This window comes from Oncorhynchus nerka, linkage group LG2, assembly GCF_034236695.1.
Source record: "Oncorhynchus nerka isolate Pitt River linkage group LG2, Oner_Uvic_2.0, whole genome shotgun sequence".
Classification (NCBI taxonomy): Eukaryota; Metazoa; Chordata; class Actinopteri; order Salmoniformes; family Salmonidae; genus Oncorhynchus; species Oncorhynchus nerka.
In genome coordinates, this window is record NC_088397.1 from 74758462 (window position 1) to 74784460 (window position 25999).

At 45.9% G+C, this 25999-nt stretch overlaps 1 protein-coding gene across 7 annotated transcripts in view; it reads right to left on the minus strand.

Moving 5' to 3' along the window:
- The window catches only part of LOC115142418 (calcium-dependent secretion activator 1-like), a 204625-nt gene that overhangs the window by 46703 nt on the left and 131923 nt on the right, over window positions 1-25999 (minus strand). For all 7 annotated transcript variants that reach the window (XM_065002615.1, XM_065002610.1, XM_065002607.1 and 4 more), the window contains exons 7-11: window positions 17515-17626; window positions 7277-7416; window positions 6509-6575; window positions 4529-4637; window positions 2655-2867 (exon numbers count right to left, since the gene is read on the minus strand). In XM_065002615.1, coding sequence (XP_064858687.1) covers window positions 2655-2867; window positions 4529-4637; window positions 6509-6575; window positions 7277-7416; window positions 17515-17626 — 641 coding nt within the window. The remainder of the gene's footprint in view (window positions 1-2654; window positions 2868-4528; window positions 4638-6508; window positions 6576-7276; window positions 7417-17514; window positions 17627-25999) is intronic.

Genomic DNA, 25999 nt, shown 5'->3' on the forward strand with positions numbered 1-25999 from the left:
TGACCAGTATCTGACCAGTGGAGATAGGTCTGACCAGTATAGGACCAGTGGGGATAGGTCTGACCAGTATATGACGAGTGGGGATAGGTCTGACCAGTATCTGACTAGTGGGGATAGGTCTGACCAGTATCTGAGCAGTGGGGATAGGTCTGACCAGTATAGGACCAGTGGGGATAGGTCTGACCAGTATCTGAGCAGTGGGGATAGGTCTGACCAGTATAGGACCAGTGGGGATAGGTCTGACCAGTATCTGACGAGTGGGAATAAGTCTGACCAGTATCTGACTAGTGGGGATAGTTCTGATCAGTATAGGACCAGTGGGGATAGGTCTGACCAGTATAGGACCAGTGGGGATAGGTCTGACCAGTATCTGACTAGTGGGAATAGGTCTGACCAGTATCTGAGCAGTGGGGATAGGTCTGACCAGTATCTGACTAGTGGGGATAGGTCTGACCAGTATCTGACTAGTGGGGATAGTTCTGATCAGTATAGGACCAGTGGGGATAGGTCTGACCAGTATAGGACCAGTGGGGATAGGTCTGACCAGTATCTGACTAGTGGGAATAGGTCTGACCAGTATCTGAGCAGTGGGGATAGGTCTGACCAGTATCTGACTAGTGGGGATAGGTCTGACCAGTATCTGACTAGTGGGGATAGGTCTGACCAGTATCTGACTAGTGGGGATAGGTCTGACCAGTATCTGAGCAGTGGGGATAGGTCTGACCAGTATAGGACCAGTGGGGATAGGTCTGACCAGTATCTGACGAGTGGGAATAAGTCTGACCAGTATCTGACTAGTGGGGATAGGTCTGACCAGTATCTGAGCAGTGTGGATAGGTCTGACCAGTATAGGACTAGTGGGGATAGGTCTGACCAGTATCTGAGCAGTGGGGATAGGTCTGACCAGTATAGGACCAGTGGGGATAGGTCTGACCAGTATCTGACGAGTGGGAATAAGTCTGACCAGTATCTGACTAGTGGGGATAGGTCTGACCAGTATCTGAGCAGTGGGGATAGGTCTGACCAGTATAGGACCAGTGGGGATAGGTCTGACCAGTATAGGACCAGTGGGGATAGGTCTGACCAGTATCTGACGAGTGGGAATAAGTCTGACCAGTATCTGACTAGTGGGGATAGGTCTGACCAGTATCTGAGCAGTGTGGATAGGTCTGACCAGTATAGGACTAGTGGGGATAGGTCTGATCATAGATAGGTAGGTTGCTTAAAGGTGCAAGTAGAGTAACACGTAGAGGAATGGTTAACACTATAGAGAAGACTGACAGAGCAGTGGTTAGACCGAGACAGGGCCAGGGTGAGCAAGAACTCAGAAAGTCAACAGCGGTTGTTTTCTACCATACAGAAGGCTGGGGTCTGGGGTGATTATGCAAGTATCATAAAAATAACACTTAGAGTAAGTACCACTGTTATCTCAAAATGTTATAAAAAGATTTTTAAAGCTTCAAGAGGATTCAAAAGGCTCAAATCTGACCTAGATAGTTTGAGTGTATGCATTGATAGGTAGGCTACGTGTGCCTTTAAACAAATGTGTGTAGTTCTGTCCTTGAGCTATTCTTGTCTATTGATGTTCTGAATTAAGTCTGTATTTTGTTTAATGTTTTGTGTGGACCCCAGGATGAGTAGCTGCTGCTTTTGCAACAGCTAATGGGAATTCTAATAAAATACCGATACAAGTTTCAAAGCTTGATGTTTCATGGCCTAATCATCTTTTTTGGTGGTTGAGTCTAGATTCTACCTCATCGGGCGTCATTTAGTCTTTCTCTCTTTAGTTTGTCAGCTTTGTTGATGTTTAGAGAGAGGGAGCGAGATAGAGAGAGAGAGAGAGAGGGAGGGAGCGAGATAGCGAGAGAGAGAGAGAGGGAGCGAGAGAGAGAGAGAGATACAGAGATAGACATACAGAGAGAGAGATAGAGAGAGCGAGAGAGACACAGAGAGAGAGATACAGAGAGAGAGAGAGATACAGAGAGAGAGAGAGAGAGAGAGAGAGAGAGAGAGAGATACAGAGAGAGAGAGAAAGAGAGATACAGAGAGAGAGAGAGAGAGAGAGAGAGAGAGAGATACACAGAGAGAGAGAGAGAGATACAGAGAGAGAGAGAGAGAGAGAGAGAGAGAGAGATACAGAGAGAGAGAGAGAGAGATACAGAGAGAGAGAGAGAGAGAGAGAGATACAGAGAGAGAGAGAGAGAGAGAGAGAGAGAGAGAGAGAGAGAGAGAGAGAGAGAGATACACAGAGAGAGAGAGAGAGAGAGAGAGAGAGAGAGAGAGAGAGAGAGAGAGAGACTGAAGGGGGAAAAACGTTATGTGAAGTTGCACCTTTAAACATGTGAAGTGTGACTGGTTGGTGATGGTGAGTGGATGCCCGAAGGATGCTGAGTACTCTGTGTGATACAGCAACGAGGGTGGCGTGCCTACCTGCGTGTGTGTGTGTGTGTGCGTGTGCGTGGCTGTGTGTTACTGTTAGTTCCACAGAGCAACATGTAACACTTACAGTATGTGCCTGCAGTGTGGCGTGGGGAGAGACGCATGGCATTGTGAAATGTTATGGATGAGAGCTGTCACAGGATTGGGGGGATGAAACCTGACACTGCCTTCTGATTGGTTGATCTGATGGTGAGGTTTAGTATTGGTTTACTCACAGAACTGGGAGATGGGCGCATCCATCTGGGCAGCTGCGCCCCCCTTGGAGTTGAGTTTCTGGACCTGTGTGGGGGGCACGGGCTTGTGGGACTGACCGGTGGCCCGGTACATGGCCTGGACCCACAGGATGCGGTCTTGCTCGTCATCACTAGCAAAGATCACAGTGTCGCCCTCCTTCACTGCGTTGAAGAAGGTTCTCCCACCATCCAGACCTAGAGACAGAGAAGAGGGTTCAGGGACAAGTTGTGCGTGTGTATGTGTGTGCATAAGTGTATGTGCGCATGCATCCATTTGTGCTTGTGTGCGTGTGTGTATATAGAGTTAGAGACTGAAGTTTACATACACTTTGGATGGTCATTAAAACTCGTTTTCCAATCACTCCACAAATTTCTTGAAAACAAACGATAGTTTTGGCAAGTCGGTTAGGACATCTACTTTGTGCATGACACAAGTCCTTTTTCCAACAATTGTTAACGGACAGATTATTTCACTTATAATTCCCTGTATCACAATTCCAGTGGGTCAGAAGTTTACATACACTAAGTTGACTGTGCCTTTAAACAGCTTGGAAAATTCCAGAAAAGGATGTCATGGCTTTAGAAGCTTCTGATTTACATAATTTGAGTCAATCGGAGGTGTACCTGTGGATGTATTTCAAGGCCTACCTTCAAACTCAGTGCCTCATTGCTTGACATAATGGGAAAATCAAATGAAATCAGCCAAGACCTCAGAAAAATTGTAGACCTCCACAAGTCTGGTTCAACCTTGGGAGCAATATCCAAACGCCTGAAGGTACCACGTTCATCTGTACAAACAATAGTATGCAAGTATAAACACCATGGGACCACGCAGCTGTCATACCGCTCAGGAAGGAGACGTGTTCTGATGCTGGCGGAAACAGGTACAAGAGTATCTATATCCACAGTAAAACGAGTCCTATATCGATATAACCTGAAAGGCCGCTCAGCAAGGAAGAAGCCACTGCTCCAAATCAGCCATAAAAAACAGACTACAGTTTGCAACGGCACATGAGGACAAATATCGTACTTTTTGGAGAAATGTCCTCTGTTCTGATGAAACAAAAATAGAACTGTTTGGCCATAATGACCATCGTTATGTTTGGAGGAAAAAGGGGGAGGCTTGCAAGCCGAAGAACACCATCCCATCCGTGAAGCACGGGGGTGGGCAGCATCATGTTGTGAGGGTGCTTTGCTGCAGGAGGGATTGGTGCACTTCACAAAATAGATGGCATCATGAGGCGGACAATTATGTGGATATATTGAAGCAACATCTCAAGACATCAGTCAGGAAGTTAAAGCTTGGTCGCAAATGGGTCTTCCAAATGGACAATGACCCCAAGCATACTTCCAAAGTTGTGTCAAAATGGCTTGAGGACAACAAAGTCAAGGTATTGGAGTGGCCATCACAAAGCCCTGACCTCAAACTTATAGAAAATTTGTTGGCAGAATTGAAAAAGCGTGTGCGAGCAAGGAGGCCTACAAACCTGACTCAGTTACACCAGCTCTGTCAGGAGGAATGGGCCAAAATTCACCCAACTTATTGTGGGAGCTTGTGGAAGGCTACCCGAAACGTTTGACCCAAGTTAAACAATTTAAAGGCAATGCTTCCAAATACTAATTGAGTATATGTAAACTTCTGACCCACTGGGAATGTGATGAAAGAAATAAAAGCTGAAATAAATCATTCCCTCTACTATTATTCTGACATTTCACATTCTTAAAATTAAGTGGTGTTCCTAACTGACCAAAGACGGGGACATTTTACTAGGATCAAATGTCAGGATTTGTGAAAAACTGAGTTTAAATGTATTTGGCTAAGGTGTATGTAAACTTCCGACCTCAACTATATGTACCTGGCTGGGGGTCAGTGTAATCCACAGTGTAACCATCCAGCTGTAGCAGCTCCTGTGGCTCAGACTTCTTCTCTCTGTAGCTGCACATGGCAAAGGTGTACTGGCTCACCTGCATGAGAGAGGACAGACCCGTCATACCCTTCATGTGCTGAGGAACATTACAGGATCAGTCGTGACTTTTCAAGTATGAGCTTCTTTAAAAAGGTATTATATTTGTGTGGAAACCATCCCTTCCCAGTGGCAGTTCGGGAACACCCCCCCTTCAGCAACCCCCCCCCCCCTTATTAACCTCTTAAGTCGACCCTCTACTTTTTTGAACATTCTGTTAAAAATCGCGCAACATTTCAGCGCCCTGCTACTCATGCCAGGAATATAGTATATGCATTTGCTTAGTCTGTGTGGATAGAAAACACTCAGACGTTTATAAAACTGGTTAAATCACTGCTGTGGCTTTACCAGAACGGCATTTACATCGAAAAGCACAGGAAAAACTGATCACTGAAAATGGGAAAATATATCCATGCGCTATTGAACCCATTGATAAAAGTGAACCACAATTAATTGACTGAGGTTGCAGTACCTACAGCTTCCACACGGTGTCTAGAGTCTTGTCATTTCCCTTCGAGTTTTTCTTGGTCAAACACATGCAGGGCACCGTATCTCCTCAGGTCTAGGACCGGATATATTTTGTTGAGTTTCTAGCCGGACATTTTTCCAGACGGACAGCTAATGATCTTTACATCGCCTCCTGATGAATTTTATTGCTTATTAACGTTTACTAATACCTAAAGTTGCATTACAAACGTATTTCGAAGTGTTTTGTGAAAGTTTATCGTCGACTTTTTGAATTTAAAAAAATGACGTTACGTTTTGAAACGATGTTTTTTTCGTTTATCACACAGTCTACATATAACGATATCTAGGCTTTATATGGACCGATTTAATCGAAATAAAGACCCAAATAGTGTTTATGGGACATCTAGGAGTGCCAACAAAGAAGATGGTGAAAGGTAATGAATGTTTTCTATTTTATTGTGCGGTTTGTGTAACGCCGAAATGCTAATTATTTTGTTTACGTCCCCTGCGGGTCTTTTGGGGTGTTACATGCTATCAGATAATAGCTTCTCATGCTTTCGCCGAAAAGCATTTTAAAAATCTGACTTGTTGCCTGGATTCACAACGAGTGTAGCTTTAATTCGATACCCTGCATGTGTATTTTAATGAACTTTTGAGTTTTAACTAATACTATTAGCATTTAGCGTAGCGCATTTGCATTTCCAGAGCTCTAGTTGGGACGCAAGCGTCCCGAGTAGAAGCAAGAGGTTAAACGGAGAGTCAAAACTAAACCAATTCACCTTGGTGGTGTGCAGACTGGTTTAATATTATTCTTAATGACTTCACACAATCAAAGAGCAACAACATGCCTGAAACTATATATTCACAGTATTATGAATGAATTGTGGTTTACTTGGTAGCACTTCATAGTGTGACTGATTTACTAATTTCATTAGTACTGTACAAAGTTAGAGGTGCGCTATTTGATAGATTCCCCCGCTCCCCTACCTCCAGCTCCCAGAGGGGAGCCCTGAGGTCAACCTACCCCCACCCCCTCCCCATCTCGTACTTCTGAGTGGGAGACCTTCCCAGGTAGTAGCCTGCCTAGCTCACAAACTAGAATCAGGGCGCCCAGTCCGACAAAGTTAATTGACCCACAGTCCCACACAGTGACATGATATCATTGACATGACGTGTAAATGAGCATTAGAAAACCTATCGCGCAAATGTTACCATTACGATGTTTTTGTGCGGGTGCCCGTGCCGCCCCCTGCAAGATGTCGCCCTGGGCGACTGCCAATGTCACCTATACCTAAATCCGCCACTGCTTCAGGCACATGTTTCTTAAGGTGTTGGTGGTGTACTAATTTGAATAACCTTTCAATTGAGCAGACCTGATATTTCATAGGCTGATTATATACCTACCTGCACCAGGACAAAGAAACGCTTCTTCCATCGCTTCCAGACGTTTTTCCCAAAAGCCCACAAATACCTTCCAGAAAACAATGTTAAAGTTTATTACATGGCATTGGTATGAGAAATGGCTAATATTGTTTCCTGTGTTGTAGCAACAGCAACAGAATGGCCAGGTTTAGCCCACACTAAATGTATACACAAGGCTGTATCCCCTCCTACGTGGAAAGTAGAGGCTGATCTAATAACTGTTTATAATATCTCTTACAGAAAAACACAGAATTTCACCTTACATTTGACATGTGTAGTTTCATGTTATCACATGTTGCTTTACATGTTGTCACATGTTATCACATTAACTTCACATAAGATCACATGTGAAATGTATGTGGTTTCCATTAGGGATGACAATGATGTTTCATGCAGACTGGATGACCCTGAGTTGACACAACGAGAATGAGTCACTTTGGCCTTTAAGCTAGAGGCTTTGTTGCTCCCCAAAGGTGAAACAGACAAGGACAAAATGGCCCTCAACAGGCAGGCAGAATGGTCATAAGACATCTAGTCATGTGCTGCAACTATAATATTATAGTGTATCTACGGAAACACAAGATAATTCATATAGATTGTCTCAATGAATTCCAACACCTGATGGTGGTCTGAATGGTATGTCAATGTCATACAATATTTATGATTATGGTCCTCAATCATTTGCAGAGCATTCCATGGGAAACTTTCTAAGAGTTGTACAGATCAGATCTGCAGCTTGTCCATGCTTACCCAGAATGTTTCATGTTCTGCGGTTTGTCCATGCGGATGGCCAGTTTGATCTGAAGGTTCTGGTCGGGGCAGGCCTTAGTGATGGCCATCTTATGGAGCTCTGAGGCTTTGGGGCTGTTAGGGGTCGGGTGGAGGACCACCTGGAAGAGAGAAGTATCAAATAAATTCATTTTGAAAGAGAGATTTAGAGATGAAAAAAATATGACAATATCTAAACTAAACTACTTGTTTTTATCCTTTATTATTTAATCAGGTGAGTCCCATTCACATCTCTATTGCACTCCTCACTGCCTTTTCCCACCTGGACAAAAGGAACACCTATGTGAGAATACTGTTCATTGACTACAGCTCAGCATTCAACACCATAGTGCCCTCAAAGCTCATCAATAAGCTAAGGTCCCTGGGACTAAACACCTCCCTCTGCAACTTGATCCTGGACTTCTTGACGAGCCACCCCCAGGTGGTGAGGGTAGGTAACAACACATCCTCAATACAGGGGCCCCTCAGGGGTGCGTGCTCAGTCTCTCCGTGTACTCCCTGTTCACTCATGACTGCATGGCCAGGCACGACTCCAACACTATCATTAAGTTTGCCGATGACACAACAGTGGTAGGCCTGATCACCGACAACGACGAGACAGCCTATAGGGAGGAGGTCAAAGACCTGGCCGCGTGATGCCAGGATAACAAACTCTCCCTCAATGTGATCAAGACAAAGGAGATCATTGTGGACTACAGGAAGAAGAGGACTGAGCACTCCCCCATGTTTCATCCATGGGGCTGTAGTGGAGCAGGTTGAGAGCTTCAAGTTCCTTTGTGTCCACATAACCAACAAACTAACGGCAGGGTAGCCTAGTGGTTAGAGCATACAAATCTGTCGTTCTGCCCCTGAACAGGCAGTTAACCCACTGTTCCTAGGCCGTCTTTGTAAATAAGAATTTGTTCTTAACTGACTTGCCTGGTTAATTAAAGGTAAAATAAAAAAATAAAAAATAAAATGGTCCAAGCATACCAAGACAGTTGTGAAGAGGGCAAGACAAAAACCTATTCCTCCTCAGGAGACAGAAAAGATTTGGCATGGGTCCTCAGATCCTCAAAAGTTTCTACAGCTGCACCATCGAGGGTATCATAACTGGTTGCACTACTACCTGGTATGGCAACTACTCGGCCGCTGACCGCAAGGCACTACAGAGGGTAGTGCGTATGGCCCAGTATATCACTGGGGCCAATCTTCCTGCCATACAGGGGGGCTCTATACCAGGCAGTGTCAGAGGAAGGCCCTAAAATTGTCAAAGACTCTAGCCACCCTAGTCATAGACTGTTCTCTCTGCTACTGCATGGCAAGCGGTACCGGAGCGCCAAGTCTTGGTCCAAGAGGCTTCTACCCCCAAGCCATAAGACTCCTGAACATCTAATAAAATGGCTACCCAGACTATTTGCATTGCCCCCCTCCACACACCTTTTACATCGCTGCTACTCTCTGTTGTCATCATCTATGCATAGTCACTTTAATAACTCAACCTACATGTAAATATGATCTCAATTACCTAGTCTAACCGGTGCCCCGTACATTGACTCTGTACTGGTACCCCTCAGTATATAGTCTCCACATTGACTCTGTACCGGTACCCCCCAGTATATAGCCTCCACATTGACTCTGTACCGGTACCCCCTGTATATAGTCTCCACATTGACTCTGTACCAGTAACCCCCTGTATATAGCCTCCACATTGACTCTCTAGCGGTACCCCCTGTATATAGTCTCCACATTGACTCTGTACCAGTAACCCCCTGTATATAGTCTCCACATTGACTCTGTACTAGTAACATCCAGTATATAGTCTCCACATTGACTTTGTACTGGTACCCCCCAGTATATAGTCTCCACATTGACTCTATACCGGTACCCCCCCGTATATAGTCTCCACATTGACCCTGTACCGGTACCCCCCAGTATATAGTCTCCACATTGACTCTATACCGGTACCCCCCAGTATATAGTCTCCACATTGACCCTGTACCGGTACCCCCCAGCATATAAGTCTCCACATTGACTCTGTACTGGTACCCCCCCAGTATATAGTCTCCACATTGACTCTGTACCGGTACCCCCCAGTATATAGTCTCCATATTGACTCTGTAGCGGTACCCCCAGTATATAGTCTGCACATTGACTCTGTTCCGGTACACCCAGTATATAGTCTCCACATTGACTCTGTACCGGTACCCCCCAGTATATAGTCTCCATATTGACTCTGTACCGGTACCCCCAGTATATAGTCTCCACATTGACTCTGTTCCGGTACCCCCAGTATATAGTCTCCACATTGACTCTGTACCGGTACCCCCAGTATAGAGTTTCCAGATTGACTCTGTACCGGTACCCCCAGTATATATTCTCCATATTGACTCTATACCGGTACCCCCTGTATATAGTCTCCACATTGACTCTGTTCCGGTACCCCCAGTATATAGTCTCCACATTGACTCTGTACCGGTACCCCCAGTATATAGTCTCCACATTGACTCTGTACCAGTAACCCCCTGTATATAGTCTCCACATTGACTCTGTACTAGTAACCCCCAGTATATAGTCTCCACATTGACTTTGTACTGGTACCCCCCAGTATATAGTCTCCACATTGACTCTGTTCCGGTACCCCCAGTATATAGTCTCCACATTGACTCTGTACCGGTACCCCCAGTATAGAGTTTCCAGATTGACTCTGTACCGGTACCCCCCAGTATATATTCTCCATATTGACTCTGTACCGGTACCCCCAGTATATAGTCTGCACATTGACTCTGTTCCGGTACACCCAGTATATAGTCTCCACATTGACTCTATACCGGTACCCCCCAGTATATAGTCTCCACATTGACCCTGTACCGGTACCCCCCAGCATATAAGTCTCCACATTGACTCTGTACTGGTACCCCCCCAGTATATAGTCTCCACATTGACTCTGTACCGGTACCCCCCAGTATATAGTCTCCATATTGACTCTGTACCGGTACCCCCAGTATATAGTCTGCACATTGACTCTGTTCCGGTACACCCAGTATATAGTCTCCACATTGACTCTGTACCGGTACCCCCCAGTATATAGTCTCCATATTGACTCTGTACCGGTACCCCCAGTATATAGTCTCCACATTGACTCTGTTCCGGTACCCCCAGTATATAGTCTCCACATTGACTCTGTACCGGTACCCCCAGTATAGAGTTTCCAGATTGACTCTGTACCGGTACCCCCCAGTATATATTCTCCATATTGACTCTATACCGGTACCCCCTGTATATAGTCTCCACATTGACTCTGTTCCGGTACCCCCAGTATATAGTCTCCACATTGACTCTGTACTAGTAACCCCCAGTATATAGTCTCCACATTGACTTTGTACTGGTACCCCCCAGTATATAGTCTCCACATTGACTCTGTTCCGGTACCCCCAGTATATAGTCTCCACATTGACTCTGTACCGGTACCCCCAGTATAGAGTTTCCAGATTGACTCTGTACCGGTACCCCCCAGTATATATTCTCCATATTGACTCTATACCGGTAACCCCTGTATATAGTCTCCACATTGACTCTGTTCCGGTACCCCCAGTATATAGTCTCCACATTGACTCTGTACCGGTACCCCCTGTATATAGTCTCCACATTGACTCTGTACCAGTAACCCCCTGTATATAGTCTCCACATTGACTCTGTACTAGTAACCCCCAGTATATAGTCTCCACATTGACTTTGTACTGGTACCCCCCAGTATATAGTCTCCACATTGACTCTGTTCCGGTACCCCCAGTATATAGTCTCCACATTGACTCTGTACCGGTACCCCCAGTATAGAGTTTCCAGATTGACTCTGTACCGGTACCCCCCAGTATATATTCTCCATATTGACTCTATACCGGTAACCCCTGTATATAGTCTCCACATTGACTCTGTTCCGGTACCCCCAGTATATAGTCTCCACATTGACTCTGTACCGGTACCCCCTGTATATAGTCTCCACATTGACTCTGTACTAGTAACCCCCAGTATATAGTCTCCACATTGACTTTGTACTGGTACCCCCCAGTATATAGTCTCCACATTGACTCTGTTCCGCTACCCCCAGTATATAGTCTCCACATTGACTCTGTACCGGTACCCCCAGTATATAGTCTCCACATTGACTCTGTACCGGTACTTCCCCCAGTATAGTCTCCACATTGACTTGACTACCCCCAGTTAGTCTCCCAGTACCCCATTGACTCTGTAGTATATATAGTCTCCACATTGACTCTGTACCGGTACCCCCAGTATATAGTCTCCACATTGACTCTGTACCGGTACCCCCAGTATATAGTCTCCACATTGACTCTGTACCGGTACCCCCAGTATATAGTCTCCACATTGACTCTGTACCGGTACCCCCAGTATATAGTCTCCACATTGACTCTGTACCGGTACCCCCAGTATATAGTCTCCACATTGACTCTGTCTCCACATTGACTCTGTTCCGCTACCCCCAGTATATAGTCTCCACATTGACTCTGTACCGGTACCCCTGAGTATATAGTCCCACATTGACCACCGTACCCCAGTATATAGTCTCCACATTGACTCTGTACCGGTACCCCAGTATATAGTCTCCACATTGACTCTGTACCGGTACCCCCAGTATATAGTCTCCACATTGACTCTGTACCGGTACCCCCCAGTATATAGTCTCGCTATTGTTATTTTACTGCTGCTCTTCTTTTTTTTAAACTACATTGTTGGTTAGGGGCTCGTCAGTAAGCATTTCACTGTAAGGTCTACACCTGTTGTATTCAGCGCATTCGACTATTAATATTTGATTTATTTGAGATCGAAATAATGTGCACGGGTGTGAGTGTAATGTACCAGGTGTATTGGATATATCTCCATCCAGTGAGTCTGTATTCAACACCATGAGTCAGCATTCTCAACGTTTCTGAACAGTCAATTAATTTCCACGAGCTTCCATTAAATCTTAATCGTGCTCTGGCAGCCTGGGCCCCGGTGCTTTGTGACACGTTTGAGCTGGTGGCTCAGCCTATCTGTGTAGCTGTGTATCTGTGTAGCTGTGTAGCCGTATCAAAGGAGAGAGAAGCGCAGCAGCTGACACTCTCCTCTACTCCGCGTCGCTCTGCTCCACACTGCCCCCCTGAAGAGGGGGCCTAATCTATCTTTGCTGAGTTAAAGAGCTTTGAGGAAGCATTGTGGCCCGGCTGGATGACTAGCTGGCTGATTGACTGACTGCCTGCCTGATTAACTAACTGACTGATCAACTGACTGACTGGCTCACTTTTTGACTGACTGATAGCTGCCTCTCTGCCACTGCAGCAGGAGACCAAAGAGCCCCTGTCAAAGCCAAGGTCACTACCACAAAGTGATGTCTTACAGCCACTCCCCTCCCCTCCCCTCCTCTCCTTTCCACAGCCTCAGCCTCAGTCTACCACAGCCACAAATCAGCCCTAGCTAGCCCCTCTGATAACCAGCAGTGAGCCCAGCCGAGCCCGGGGCCATCCATCACACTCTCGCTCTCTGCACCAGAGGACAGCGCCAGAGAGGAGCAAACCAGATGATTAAGACATTTCCGCATGACTTTCCTGTCACAGATGATGCAAATTGCATAATTAATATGCAACTAATTAAAACATGTTAATCAAAGTGAAGAAATATGATAGCTGTGTACAGTATGTGGCCCGAAGATATCACTGAGGAACTGTGACGGGGTCACAGCTCAGAGGTAAAACTGGTTGAAATGAAGTTCTGGTTGTGGGGGGTTAAAACCATCACTGACTCAGCCCACCTACAGTACTGTACTGAATAAGCATCAGGCGGTGTAGATGAGACTGAATCAGCCTCTTTTTGTCCTTTTGTCTGGAGTCCAAATTGAAGATTTTTGGTTCCAACCGCCGTGTCTTTGTGAGACGTGGTGTGGGTGAATGGATGATCTCTGCATGTGTATTTCCCTCTGTAAAGCATGGAGGAGGAGGTGTTATGGTGTGGGGGTGCTTTGCTGGTGACACTGTCTGTGATTTATTTATGAATTCAAGGCACACTTAACCAGCATGGCTACCACAGCATTCTGCAGCGATACACATCCCATCTGGTTTGAGCTTAGTGGGAATATCTTTTGTTTTTCAACAGGACAATGACACAATACACCTCCAGGCTGTATAGGGGCTATTTGACCAAAAAAGAGAGTGATGGCGCTTCATCAGATGTCCTGGCCTCCGCAATCACCCGACCTCAACCCAATTGAGATGGTTTGGGATGAGTTGGACCGCAGAGTGAAAGAAAAGCAGCCAACAAGTGCTAAGCATATGTGGGAACACATTCAAGACGGTTGGAAAATCATTCCAGGTGAAGCTGGTTGAGAGAAAGCTAAGAATGTGCAAAGCTGTTATCAAGCCAAAGGGTGGCTATTTGAAGAATCACTAATTTAATATATAGGTGGAGCTGTTTAACACTTTTTTGGTTAATACATGATTCCATATGTGTTATTTCATAGTTTTGATGTCTTCACTATTATTCTACAATGTAGAACATAGTAAAAATAAAGAACAAACCTTGAATAAGTAGGTGTGTCCAAACTTTTGACCGGTAGTGTATAACAATACAAACATAAGAGTGAGGAAGATGGAGAAAAATACAGAGTGAGAGAAAGAGAGGGACAGGTGACAGATAGAGAGAGACTTTAGTGAGAGAGAGGCTGTAGAGAGAGACGGTAGAGAGACACTGTCGAAAGAGACTGTAGCGAGAGACTGTTGAGAGACACTGTAGAGAGAGAGACAATGTAGAGAGAGGGACACTGTAGAGAGAGAGACACTGTAGAGAGAGAGAGAGACAATGTAGAGAGAGAGACAATGTAGAGAGAGAGACACTGTAGAGAGAGAGACAATGTAGAGAGAGAGACAATGTAGAAAGAGACATTGTAGAGAGATAGACTGTAGAGAGAGAGAGACATTGTATAGACTGTAGAGAGAGAACTGTAAGAGAGACACTGTAAGGAGGAAGACTGTAGTGAGAGAGACTGTATAGAGAGAGAAAGAGAGAGACTGTAGAGAAAGAGAGAGACCATAGAGAGAGAGAGAGACTGTAGAGAGAGAGACCGTAGAGGGAGAGAGACCATAGAGAGAGAGAGAGACCGTAGAGAGAGAGAGACCGTAGAGAGAGAGAGAGAGACCGTAGAGAGAGAGAGAGACCGTAGAGAGAGAGAGAAAATCCAAATCCAAATCATAACCAAATCATGAAGATAACAAAAAGATAATTACTTAACACATTGGAAAGAATTAACAAAAAGACAGAGCAAACTAGAATGTTATTTGTCCCTACACAGAGAGTACACAGCGGCAGAATACCTGACCACTGTGACTGACCCAAAATTAAGGAAAGCTTTGACTATGTACAGACTCAGTGAGCATAGCCTTGCTATTGAGAAAGGCCGCCATAGGCAGACATGGCTCTCAAGAGAAGACAGGCTATGTGCTCACTGCCCACAAAATGAGGTGGAAACTGAGCTGCACTTCCTAACCTCCTGCCCAATGTATGACCATATTAGAGAGACATATTTCCCCCAGATTACACAGATCCACAAAGAATTCGAAAACAAATCCAATTTTGAAAAACTCCCATATCTTTTGGGTGAAATTCCACAGTGTGCCATCACAGCAGCAATATTTGTGACCTGTTGCCACAAGAAAAGGGCAACCAGTGAAGAACAAACACCATTGTAAATACAACCCATATTTATGCTTATTCATTTTATCTTGTGTCCTTTAACTATTTGTACATTATATATATATATATATAATATGACATTTGTAATGTCTTTACTGTTTTGAAACTTCTGTATGTGTAATGTTTACTGTTAATTTTTGTTGTTTTTCACTTTATATATATTCACTTTGTATGTTGTCTACCTCACTTGCTTTGGCAATGTTAACACATGTTTCCCATGCCAATAAAGGCCTTGAATTGAATTGAAAATTGAGAGACTTTAGAGAGAGAGAGAGAGAGAGAGAGAGAAAGACCGTAGAGAGAGAGAGAGAGAGAGAGAGAGAGAGAGAGAGAGAGAGAGAGAGAGGGCGAGAGAGACTATAGAGAGAGACTGTAGAGAGAGAGACTGTAGAGAGAGAGAGACTGTAGAGAGGGAGACTGTAGAGAGAGAGAGAGATACCGTAGAGAGAGAGACCGTAGAGAGAGAGAGACTGTAGAGAGAGAGTGTAGAGAGAGAGACTATAGAGAGAGAGAGAGAGAGAGAGAGACGGTAGAGAGAGAGAGACTAGAGAGAGAGAGAGAGAGAGAGAGGGCGAGAGAGAGAGACTATAGAGAGAGAGACTGTAGAGAGAGAGACTGTAGAGAGAGAGACTGTAGAGAGAGAGACCGTAGAGAGGGAGACTGTAGAGAGAGAGACTGTATAGAGAGAGAGAGAGACCGTAGAGAGAGAGAGACTTTAGAGAGAGAGAGAGAGAGAGAGAGAGGCGAGAGAGAGATACTATAGAGAGAGACTGAGAGAGAGAGAGAGACTGTAGAGAGAGAGATCGTAGAGAGAGAGACTGTAGAGAGAGAGAGAGAGAGAGAGACTAGAGAGAGAGAGACCGTAGAGAGAGAGAGACTGTAGAGAGAGAGTGTAGAGAGAGAGACTATAGAGAGAGAGAGAGAGAGACCGTAGAGAGAGAGACTAGAGAGAGAGAGAGAGAGAGAGGGCGAGAGAGAGAGACTATAGAGAGAGAGACTGTAGAGAGAGAGACTGTAGAGAGAGAGACCGTAGAGAGGGAGACTGTAGAGAGAGAGACTGTATAGAGAGAGAGAGAGACCGTAGAGAGAGAGAGACTTTAGAGAGAGAGAGAGAGAGAGAGAGAGAGGGCGAGAGAGAGATACTATAGAGAGAGAGAGACTGTAGAGAGAGAGACTGTAGAAGAGAGACTGTAGAGAGAGAGATCGTAGAGAGAGAGAGACTGTAGAGAGAGAGAGAGAGAGAGAGAGAGAGAGAGAGAGAGAGAGAGAGACCGTAGAGAGAGAGAGATGGCGAGAGAGACTATAGAGAGAGAGACTGTAGAGAGAGAGACTGTAGAGAGACCGTAGAGAGGGAGACTGTAGAGAGAGAGACTGTAGAGAGAGAGAGATACCGTAGAGAGAGAGAGACTGTAGCGAGAGAGAGGCTGTAGCAAGAGAGAGAGAGAGAGAGAGAGAGAGAGAGAGAGAGACTGTAGAGAGAGAGAGACTGCAGAAAATTTGTGTAGAGAGAGATGCTGTAGAGAGAGAGAGACTGTAGAGAGAGAGAGGGACTGTAGAGAGAGAGAGATATTGAGGGAGACTGTAGAGAGAGAAACTGTAGAGAGAGAGACTGTAGAGAGTGAGATTGAGAGAGACTGTGGAGTGAGAGAGAGAGATTGCAGAAAATTACTGTAGAGAGAGAGAGACTGTAGAGAGAGAGAGAGAGAGGCGAGAGAGAGACTGTAGAGATAGACTGCAGAAAATTACTGTAGAGAGAGATACTGTAGAGAGAGAGAGAGACTGTAGAGAGAGGGACTGTAGAGAGAGAGATTGAGAGAGACTGTAGAGAGAGAAACTGTAGAGAGAGAGATTGACTGTAGAGTGAGAGAGAGAGGCTGTGGAGTGAGAGAGAGACTGCAGAAAATTACTGTAGAGAGAGATACTGTAGAGAGAAAGAGATTGAGAGAGACTGTAGAGACAGAGAGAGAGAGACTGTGGAGTGAGAGAGAGACTGTAGAGAAAGACTGCGGAGACTGTAGAGCGAGAGGGAGAGACTGTAGTGATAGAGACTTTAGCAAGATACTGTATAGAGAGAGGGACTGTAGAGGTACAGACTGTATGCAGAGAGAGACTGTAAGGAGTAAGACTGTAGCAAGAGAGATTGTAGAGAGAGAGACTGTAGAGAGAGAAACCGTAGAGAGAGAGAAACTGTAGAGAGAGAGACTGTAGAGAGAGAGAGAGAGAGAGAGAGAGAGAGGATGAGAGAGAGACTGTAGAAAGAGAGACTGCAGAAAATGACTGGAGAGAGAGGATGAGAGAGAGAGAGAGAGACAGAGAGATACAGAGAGATACAGAGAGAGATACAGAGAGAGAGAGACAGAGAGATACAGAGAGAGAGATACAGAGAGATACAGAGAGAGAGAGATACAGAGAGAGAGAGATACAGAGAGAGACAGAGAGAGATAGAGAGAGAGAGAGAGAGAGAGAAATTGTGTTACCCTGCCCAGCTCTTTGTCCTCCAGGGCCAGAACTCCAGTGCTTTCTGTAAACAGTTTCACCTTGACAGCAGGGAGGGGGTGTGTGGTGGTGAAGTCTCCCTGGGTCCCCCAGCTGAAATACAACACACACACACAGTGGTGTAAAGTACCTAAGTAAGTAGTTTTTTTGGGGTATCTGTACTTAACTTTACTATTTATATTTTTGACAACTTTTACTTTTACTCCACTACATTCCTGAAAAAAATAATGTACTTTTTACTCCTTATATTTTCCCTGACACACAAAAGTAGTCGTTACATTTAGAAAGCTCAAGCAGGACAGAAGTATGGCACCTATCAATATAACGATTTGTCATCCCTACTGCCTCTGATAAGACAACTGCAGTGTTTGGAAATGATGTCTGACTGTTGGAGTGGGCCCCTTTCTGTCCATAATTAAGAATATGAAAATAGTGCCATCTAGTATGCTTCATTTAAGGAATTTGATGTGTAGCATTTAATTTTACTTTGTACTTTTACTCAAGTATGACAATGTAGTACTTTTTCTAGAACTGTACTTAAGTACATCTAAAACCAGATACTTTTAGACTTTTACTCAAGTAGTATTTTAATGGGTAACTTTCACTTTTACTTGAGTCATTTTCAATTATCTTTACTTTTACTCAAGTATGACAATTGAGTACTTTTTCCACCACTGCACAAACATCAGAAGGGTTATACCTTCACTACATTCTGGCATGACTCAAAACATGGGAGCAACTGCAACATCCAAGGGGCTGTACATTTAGCCCAGGATTCAAACTAACGCAGATAAACAACCTGCACTGATATTTCATTTGGAAGGGAATCTCTGTTTGAGCTGCCATTCGCAGTCTTTACAGTGAATGTAATTTAATTGAATCCCAGCCTCACTTAACATCTGCCTGGCCCAGAGGTATTGCACAAGATCTAGTAAAGAAACTACATCTCTGTCCCTTTTCTCTCTCACTTTCTCTCTCTCAATTCAATTAAAGTGCTTCAATGGCCTGTATTGGCACGGGAAACATCTGTTAACATTGCCAAAGCAAGTGAAATAGAAAATAAACAAAAGTGAAGTAAACAATAAAAAATTAACAGTAAACATTACACATTACAGTTCAAAAGGAATAGAAACATTTCAAATGTCATATTACGTATATATACAGTGTTGTAACGATGAGCAAATAGTCAAAGTACAAAAGGAAAAATAAATAAACATAAATATGGGTTGCATTTACAATGGTGTCTGTTCTTCACTGGTTGCCCTTTATCTTGTGGCAACAGGTCACAAATCTTGCTGCTGTGATGGCACACTGGTATTTCACCCAATAGGTAATATGTATCTCTCTCTCTCCCTCTCTCTCTCTCTCTCTCTCTCCCTCTCTCTCTCTCTCTCCCTCTCTCTCTCTCTCTCTCTCTCTCTCTCTCTCTCTCTCTCTCTCTCTCTCTCTCTCTCTCTCCCTCTCTCTCTCTCTCTCTCTCTCTCTCTCTCTCTCTCTCTCTCTCTCTCTCTCTCTCTCTCTCTCTCTCTCTCTCTCTCTCTCTCCCTCTCTCTCTCTCTCCCTCTCTCTCTCTCTCTCTCTCTCTCTCTCTCTCTCTCTCTCTCTCTCTCTCATCCTCTCGATACCTGCACTCTCAGAAGGAGTGAGTGGTGGTTAGATATAAACTACTAGAAAACCAAGGTTGAAAAGATAAAGCTAGATCTGACTGAGTAAGCAATTTACTGTTGAATTATGAGACAGACTGAGAACAGCAGCTGACACTTTCTTTGTCTTGGTTGAACTTGCGGAGAGTTGGCTGCGGGGAGTAGAGGGAGGTGATATGAAATGTATTGTCTGGTCCCAGTCCCACACACACTGTGCAGCAGCAACATCAATTTATTACAGAGGAGAGATGGAGTGGTACTGGAGCACCAAGTCTAGGTCCAAGAGGCTTCTAAACAGCTTCGTATTTTTCTTAAAACTGCATTGTTGGTTAAGGGCTTGTGAGTAAACATTTCACTGTAAGGTCTACAGCTGTTGTATTCGGCGCATGTGACAAATACAATTTGATTTGAGACTGAGAAGGAGACAGGCCACCGACCGCACCACCCAGGGAGCACTACCAGCCTGAGGAAACACTACCACGACACAGAGACAAACACACATGCACACACATTATTGTGTCTTTAATCATAATTGGATGACACGTGATATCATCATCAAGGAGGCAGAGCCAGCAGTCAGTGTGTGTGTGTGTGTGTGTGTGTGTGCCCGCCCGCCCGCGTGTGTGAGCGTCTGTGTGTGCTGTTTGTCCTCCTGCTGTGAGTGTCCCTCTACGTGAGCTGCATCTGTGAGTGACGATGTGACAAATGGAGACACAGAAAGGGGACAGGGAAACGGTGTGTGAACACAGCAAGAGTGTCACTCCTCCTCCTCCTGCTCCTCTCTGACACTACCACCCAGCACCACCAGCGGGGCCAGTGGTGTCTCATCTTACACGGAACTGTTTCACATTGGCACGATATTTGTACTTGTATTGATCATTTATTGAATATAGATTGTCCTGCCATCCTGTTAGAAGGTAACAGATTATTTTATTACAATGGTTAAGATGGATTTTCATTGTGTTCCATGGTGTTATTCGCCACCCAGTGGAGCTTTCTGGTACTTGGACTGTAAGGAAGAGACACGCAGAGGAGGAAACCGGAAGAGACCCGAGAAGCAGCTAAAAACAACGCTACGGTGCAGGTCTTTCAGTACAGATCTCTTGTCACGCATCAGCCTCGGAAAATATTTGTTTGTAAGTTCGATTCAAGCATTTAGCCAGTGATGATAATCTTGTTATTGATAGAGTTGCTTACATATCAATGTTGGTTGGTTGCATTTACTCACACAAATTGCAATGCCTTTCATGTATGTCGTTAGCTGTATTACTTTGCTCGTGCGTCATGCAAACGAATTGTAAAATATACAATACTGTAGTTTTGTTACTGTTTCTAGTGTAATATGCTTTGTTATTCTACAGAGACGGCTGTCCATTAATAGAGTAATTAAAGGAGTTAGACATTTACCATATGAGTAACAATTAGCTATATGGTTTGGCATCATGCCAGATGCATGGTACCTTAGCACGTGCTTTGTATTCATGCAACTTCAAATGTATAATGTACACCTACAGTATGTCGGTGTGAATTGAATACTAAAGTATATTATTTTCTCTATTTTGCAGTTTCACAACATAAACGTTTTCAATACATTCATTCAAGAAAAGTCAAGCCTTTGGAGTTTTATTGAAGACTTAGTTGTTAGCTATCTGTACTAATTTTGCATGGGAACGCAATTCAAGGGCAGAATATAGATATGAATATGGATATAATCAATAAGAATGAGAGTAGTACTGTAATATCTTCAAGAAGCAGAAAGATCGTTTGTTCAACAAAATGACAGCAAGTCCTAGATCAGTCAGGATTCAGATGCAGGATCTTAATTTGAGAGTTCGCTACAGCAGGAAAATTATTCTGCAGCAAAAGCAAATTATTATGTGGATTATAATCAATGGACATTTTTGTAGGGGAAATCAAGACTGACATTTCTTAGTGTTAATTACAAACTTCAGAATACTTTTTAAACTTCAAATTCATTACAAGTTTAAAATGTCCTGCATTTCAGGAAAGTTGTCCTGCAACAGGGTGGTCAAATGAAGATCCTACATCTGTATGTGTCTCATCGTGCCCAAGGGGTTTGGAATTCTCTTACAACAGATAGGGGTACAGTTTGAGTAAGGTGACTGGAGAAAGAGGGAGTTGTATGAGCGTGTGTGTGTGGAGATAGCTGCAGCGTTGTGTGTGTGTTTGGAGGTAGCTGCAGCATTGTGTGTGTGTGTTTGGAGGTAGCTGCAGCATTGTGTGTGTGTTTGGAGGTAGCTGCAGCGTTGTGTGTGTGTGTGGAGGTAGCTGCAGCGTTGTGTGTGTGTGTGGAGGTAGCTGCAGCGTTGTGTGTGTGTGGAGGTAGCTGCAGCGTTGTGTGTGTGTGTGGAGGTAGCTGCAGCGTTGTGTGTGTGTGTTTGGAGGTAGCTGCAGTGTTGTGTGTGTGTTTGGAGGTAGCTGCAGCGTTGTGTGTGTGTGTTTGGAGGTAGCTGCAGTGTTGTGTGTGTGTGTGGAGGTAGCTGCAGCGTTGTGTGTGTGTGTTTGGAGGTAGCTGCAGTGTTGTGTGTGTGTGTGGAGGTAGCTGCAGCGTTGTGTGTGTGTTTGGAGGTAGCTGCAGCGTTGTGTGTGTGTGTGGAGGTAGCTGCAGCGTTGTGTGTGTGTGTGGAGGTAGCTGCAGCGTTGTGTGTGTGTGTTTGGAGGTAGCTGCAGTGTTGTGTGTGTGTTTGGAGGTAGCTGCAGCGTTGTGTGTGTGTGGAGGTAGCTGCAGCGTTGTGTGTGTGTGGAGGTAGCTGCAGCGTTGTGTGTGTGTGTGTGGAGGTAGCTGCAGCGTTGTGTGTGTGTGTGTGGAGGTAGCTGCAGCGTTGTGTGTGTGGAGGTAGCTGCAGCATTGTGTGTGTGGAGGTAGCTGCAGCGTTGTGTGTGTGTGTGTGGAGGTAGCTGCAGCGTTGTGTGTGTGTGTGGAGGTAGCTGCAGCGTTGTGTGTGTGTGTGTGTGTGGAGGTAGCTGCAGCGTTGTGTGTGTGTGTGTGTGTGTGTGGAGGTAGCTGCAGCGTTGTGTGTGTGTGTGTGTGTGGAGGTAGCTGCAGCGTTGTGTGTGTGTGTGTGTGTTTGGAGGTAGCTGCAGCGTTGTGTGTGTGTGTGTGTGTTTGGAGGTAGCTGCAGCGTTGTGTGTGTGTGTGTGTGTTTGGAGGTAGCTGCAGCGTTGTGTGTGTGTGTGTGGAGGAGGTAGCTGCAGCGTTGTGTGTGTGTGTGTGTGTGGAGGTAGCTGCAGCGTTGTGTGTGTGTGTGTGTGGAGGTAGCTGCAGCGTTGTGTGTGTGTGTGTGTGGAGGTAGCTGCAGCGTTGTGTGTGTGTTTGGAGGTAGCTGCAGCGTTGTGTGTGTGTGTGGGAGGTAGCTGCAGCGTTGTGTGTGTGTGTGTGTGTTTGGAGGTAGCTGCAGCGTTGTGTGTGTGTGTGTGTTTGGAGGTAGCTGCAGCGTTGTGTGTGTGTGTTTGGAGGTAGCTGCAGCGTGTGTGTGTGTGTGGAGGTAGCTGCAGCGTTGTGTGTGTGTGTGTGGAGGTAGCTGCAGCGTTGTGTGTGTGTGTGTGGAGGTAGCTGCAGCGTTGTGTGTGTGTGTGGAGGTAGCTGCAGCGTTGTGTGTGTGTGTGTGGAGGTAGCTGCAACGTTGTGTGTGTGTGTGTGGAGGTAGCTGCAGCGTTGTGTGTGTGTGTGTGGAGGTAGCTGCAGCGTTGTGTGTGTGTGTGTGGAGGTAGCTGCAGCGTTGTGTGTGTGTTTGGAGGTAGCTGCAGCGTTGTGTGTTTTTTGGAGGTAGCTGCAGCGTTGTGTGTGTGTGTGTGGAGGTAGCTGCAGCGTTGTGTGTGTGTGGAGGTAGCTGCAGCGTTGTGTGTGTGTGTGTGGAGGTAGCTGCAGCGTTGTGTGTGTGTGTGTGGAGGTAGCTGCAGCGTTGTGTGTGTGGAGGTAGCTGCAGCGTGTGTGTGTGTGTTTGGAGGTAGCTGCAGCGTTGTGTGTGTGTTTGGTGTGTGTGTTTGGAGGTAGCTGCAGCGTTGTGTGTGTGTGTTGGGAGGTAGCTGCAGCGTTGTGTGTGTGTGTGGAGGTAGCTGCAGCGTTGTGTGTGTGTGTGAGGTAGCTGCAGCGTTGTGTGTGTGTGTTTGGAGGTAGCTGCAGCGTTGTGTGTGTGTGTTTGGAGGTAGCTGCAGCGTGTGTGTGTGTGTGGAGGTAGCTGCAGCGTTGTGTGTGTGTGTGGAGGTAGCTGCAGCGTTGTGTGTGTGTGGAGGTAGCTGCAGCGTTGTGTGTGTGTGTGGAGGTAGCTGCAGCGTTGTGTGTGTGTGTGTGGAGCTGCAGCGTTGTGTGTGTGTGTGTGGAGGTAGCTGCAGCGTTGTGTGTGTGTGGAGGTAGCTGCAGCGTTGTGTGTGTGTGTGGAGGTAGCTGCAGCGTTGTGTGTGTGTGTGTGTGGAGGTAGCTGCAGCGTTGTGTGTGTGTGTGTGTGTGGAGGTAGCTGCAGCGTTGTGTGTGTGTGTGTGGAGGTAGCTGCAGCGTTGTGTGTGTGTGTGGAGGTAGCTGCAGCGTTGTGTGTGTGTGTGGAGGAGGTAGCTGCAGCGTTGTGTGTGTGTGTGGAGGTAGCTGCAGCGTTGTGTGTGTGTGTGTGGAGGTAGCTGCAGCGTTGTGTGTGTGTGTGTGGAGGTAGCTGCAGCGTTGTGTGTGTGTGTGGTGTGGAGGTAGCTGCAGCGTTGTGTGTGTGTGTGTGGAGGTAGCTGCAGCGTTGTGTGTGTGTGTGTGTGTGGGAGGTAGCTGCAGCGTTGTGTGTGTGTGTGTGTGTGTGGTAGCTGCAGCGTTGTGTGTGTGTGTGTGGGAGGTAGCTGCAGCGTTGTGTGTGTGTGTGTGTGTGGAGGTAGCTGCAGCGTTGTGTGTGTGTGTGTGTGGAGGTAGCTGCAGCGTTGTGTGTGTGTGTGTGTGTGTGTGTGTGTGGAGTAGCTGCAGCGTTGTGTGTGTGTGTGTGTGTGGAGGTAGCTGCAGCGTTGTGTGTGTGTGTGTTTGGAGGTAGCTGCAGCGTTGTGTGTGTGTGTGTGTTTGGAGGTAGCTGCAGCGTTGTGTGTGTGTGTGTGTTTGGAGGTAGCTGCAGCGTTGTGTGTGTGTGGTAGGCAACAGGCCATTTGAAGAACATGACGGGGACCTTGCCGATGGAAGCAGCAACACCAAGGTCATACTCCTACTGTGCAGCATATAAATTAGTGTCTAATTCATATTTGGGTTGAGTGGCTTGGAGTAAGTCCCATGTCAATACAAAGGACGAAACAGTCACCACGGTGCGTATGCTGGTCCCTCATCCCAGTACTACATCAACCCCCATCACCTATCAATCAGTCTTCACAAATGGATTTCATTATTGTGTTGTATTTGACCTTGCATCGGTGTGCATCGTGTATATTACAATGGGGGTAGTTGAAGCTTGTCCAGTCAAAGGTTGTGTCAGTGTTTTCCCATAAGTACAGTACTTATACGTCGCTGCAGATTGCTAAGATACACAGTGGCTGTGTATGGCTCACCCATGACGCCCTAGTCAATCCATGCCTGGTGAATTACATGAGCTTTGTGTACGTGTTGTGTGCATGTTTTCGTTTTTTTGAGTGTACAAACAATGTCTGTGTGCATACGTGGTCATGCATGCTTGTGTTTGTGTACCTGCATGCTTGTGTTATCCTGTTTGTATGCGTGATTGTACGTTTTTGCGTGTAGTGTGGGGGCAGCGTGTGTACAGTGTATGTGTGATGGTGTATGTGATGGATAAGCAGACACCTAGCTAGCAGCACGTGATGCTTGTCATTTCCATGAGTGCTGGATGGGTACTCTCTCCAGCTCCATTGAGATGCTGTGTCCTAATCAGTCTCTCCCTGCCTGGCTGCACTACAGTAAGAGCACACAGAGGCTGCTCTCCCCCTCTCTCTACCTCCATCTCCCCTCTCCTTTTCCCTCTCTTTCACTCTCCCCTCTACCTTTCCCCCTCTACCTCTCTATTCTCTCTCCCCTCTCTCATTCTTTCCATTTCTGCCCCTCTCCCCTTTCTCTACCTCTCTATTCTCTCTCCCCTCTCTCATTCTTTCCATTTCTGCCCCTCTCCCCTTTTCTCTACCTCTCTATTCTCTCTCCCCTCTCTCATTCTTTCCATTTCTGCCCCTCTCCCCTTTCTCTACCTCTCTATTCTCTCTCCCCTCTCTCATTCTTTCCATTTCTGCCCCTCTCCCCTTTCTCTACCTCTCTATCTCTCCATCTCTCTCTCCATCTCTCCCTATTCTCTCTCCATCTCTCTCTCCATCTCTCTCTCCATCTCTCTCTCCATCTCTCCCTATTCTCTCTCACTCTCTCCCTATTCTCTCTCCATCTCTCCATCTCCCTCTCCATCTCTCCCTATTCTCTCTCCATCTCTCCATCTCTCTCTCACTCTCTCCCTATTCTCTCTCTCACCTGAATTAAATGTATTGGTCACATACACATATTTAGCAGATGTTATTGTGGGTGTAGTGAAATGCACTGTGTAACAGTCTGATGGCCTTGAGATAGAAGCTGTTTTTCAGTCTCTCGGTCCCCGCTTTGATGCACCTGCACTGACCTCGCCTTATGGATGATAGCGGGGTGAACAGGCTGTGGCTCGGGTGGTTGATGTCCTTGATGATCTTTTTGGCCTTCCTGTGACATTGGGTGCTGTAGGTGTCCTGGAGGGCAGGACGTGTGCCCCCGGTGATGCGTTGGGCAGACCGTACCACCCTCTGAAGAGCCCTGCGGTTGTAGGCGGTGCAGTTGCCATTCCAGGCGGTGATACAGCTTGACAGGATGCTCTCAATTGTGCAT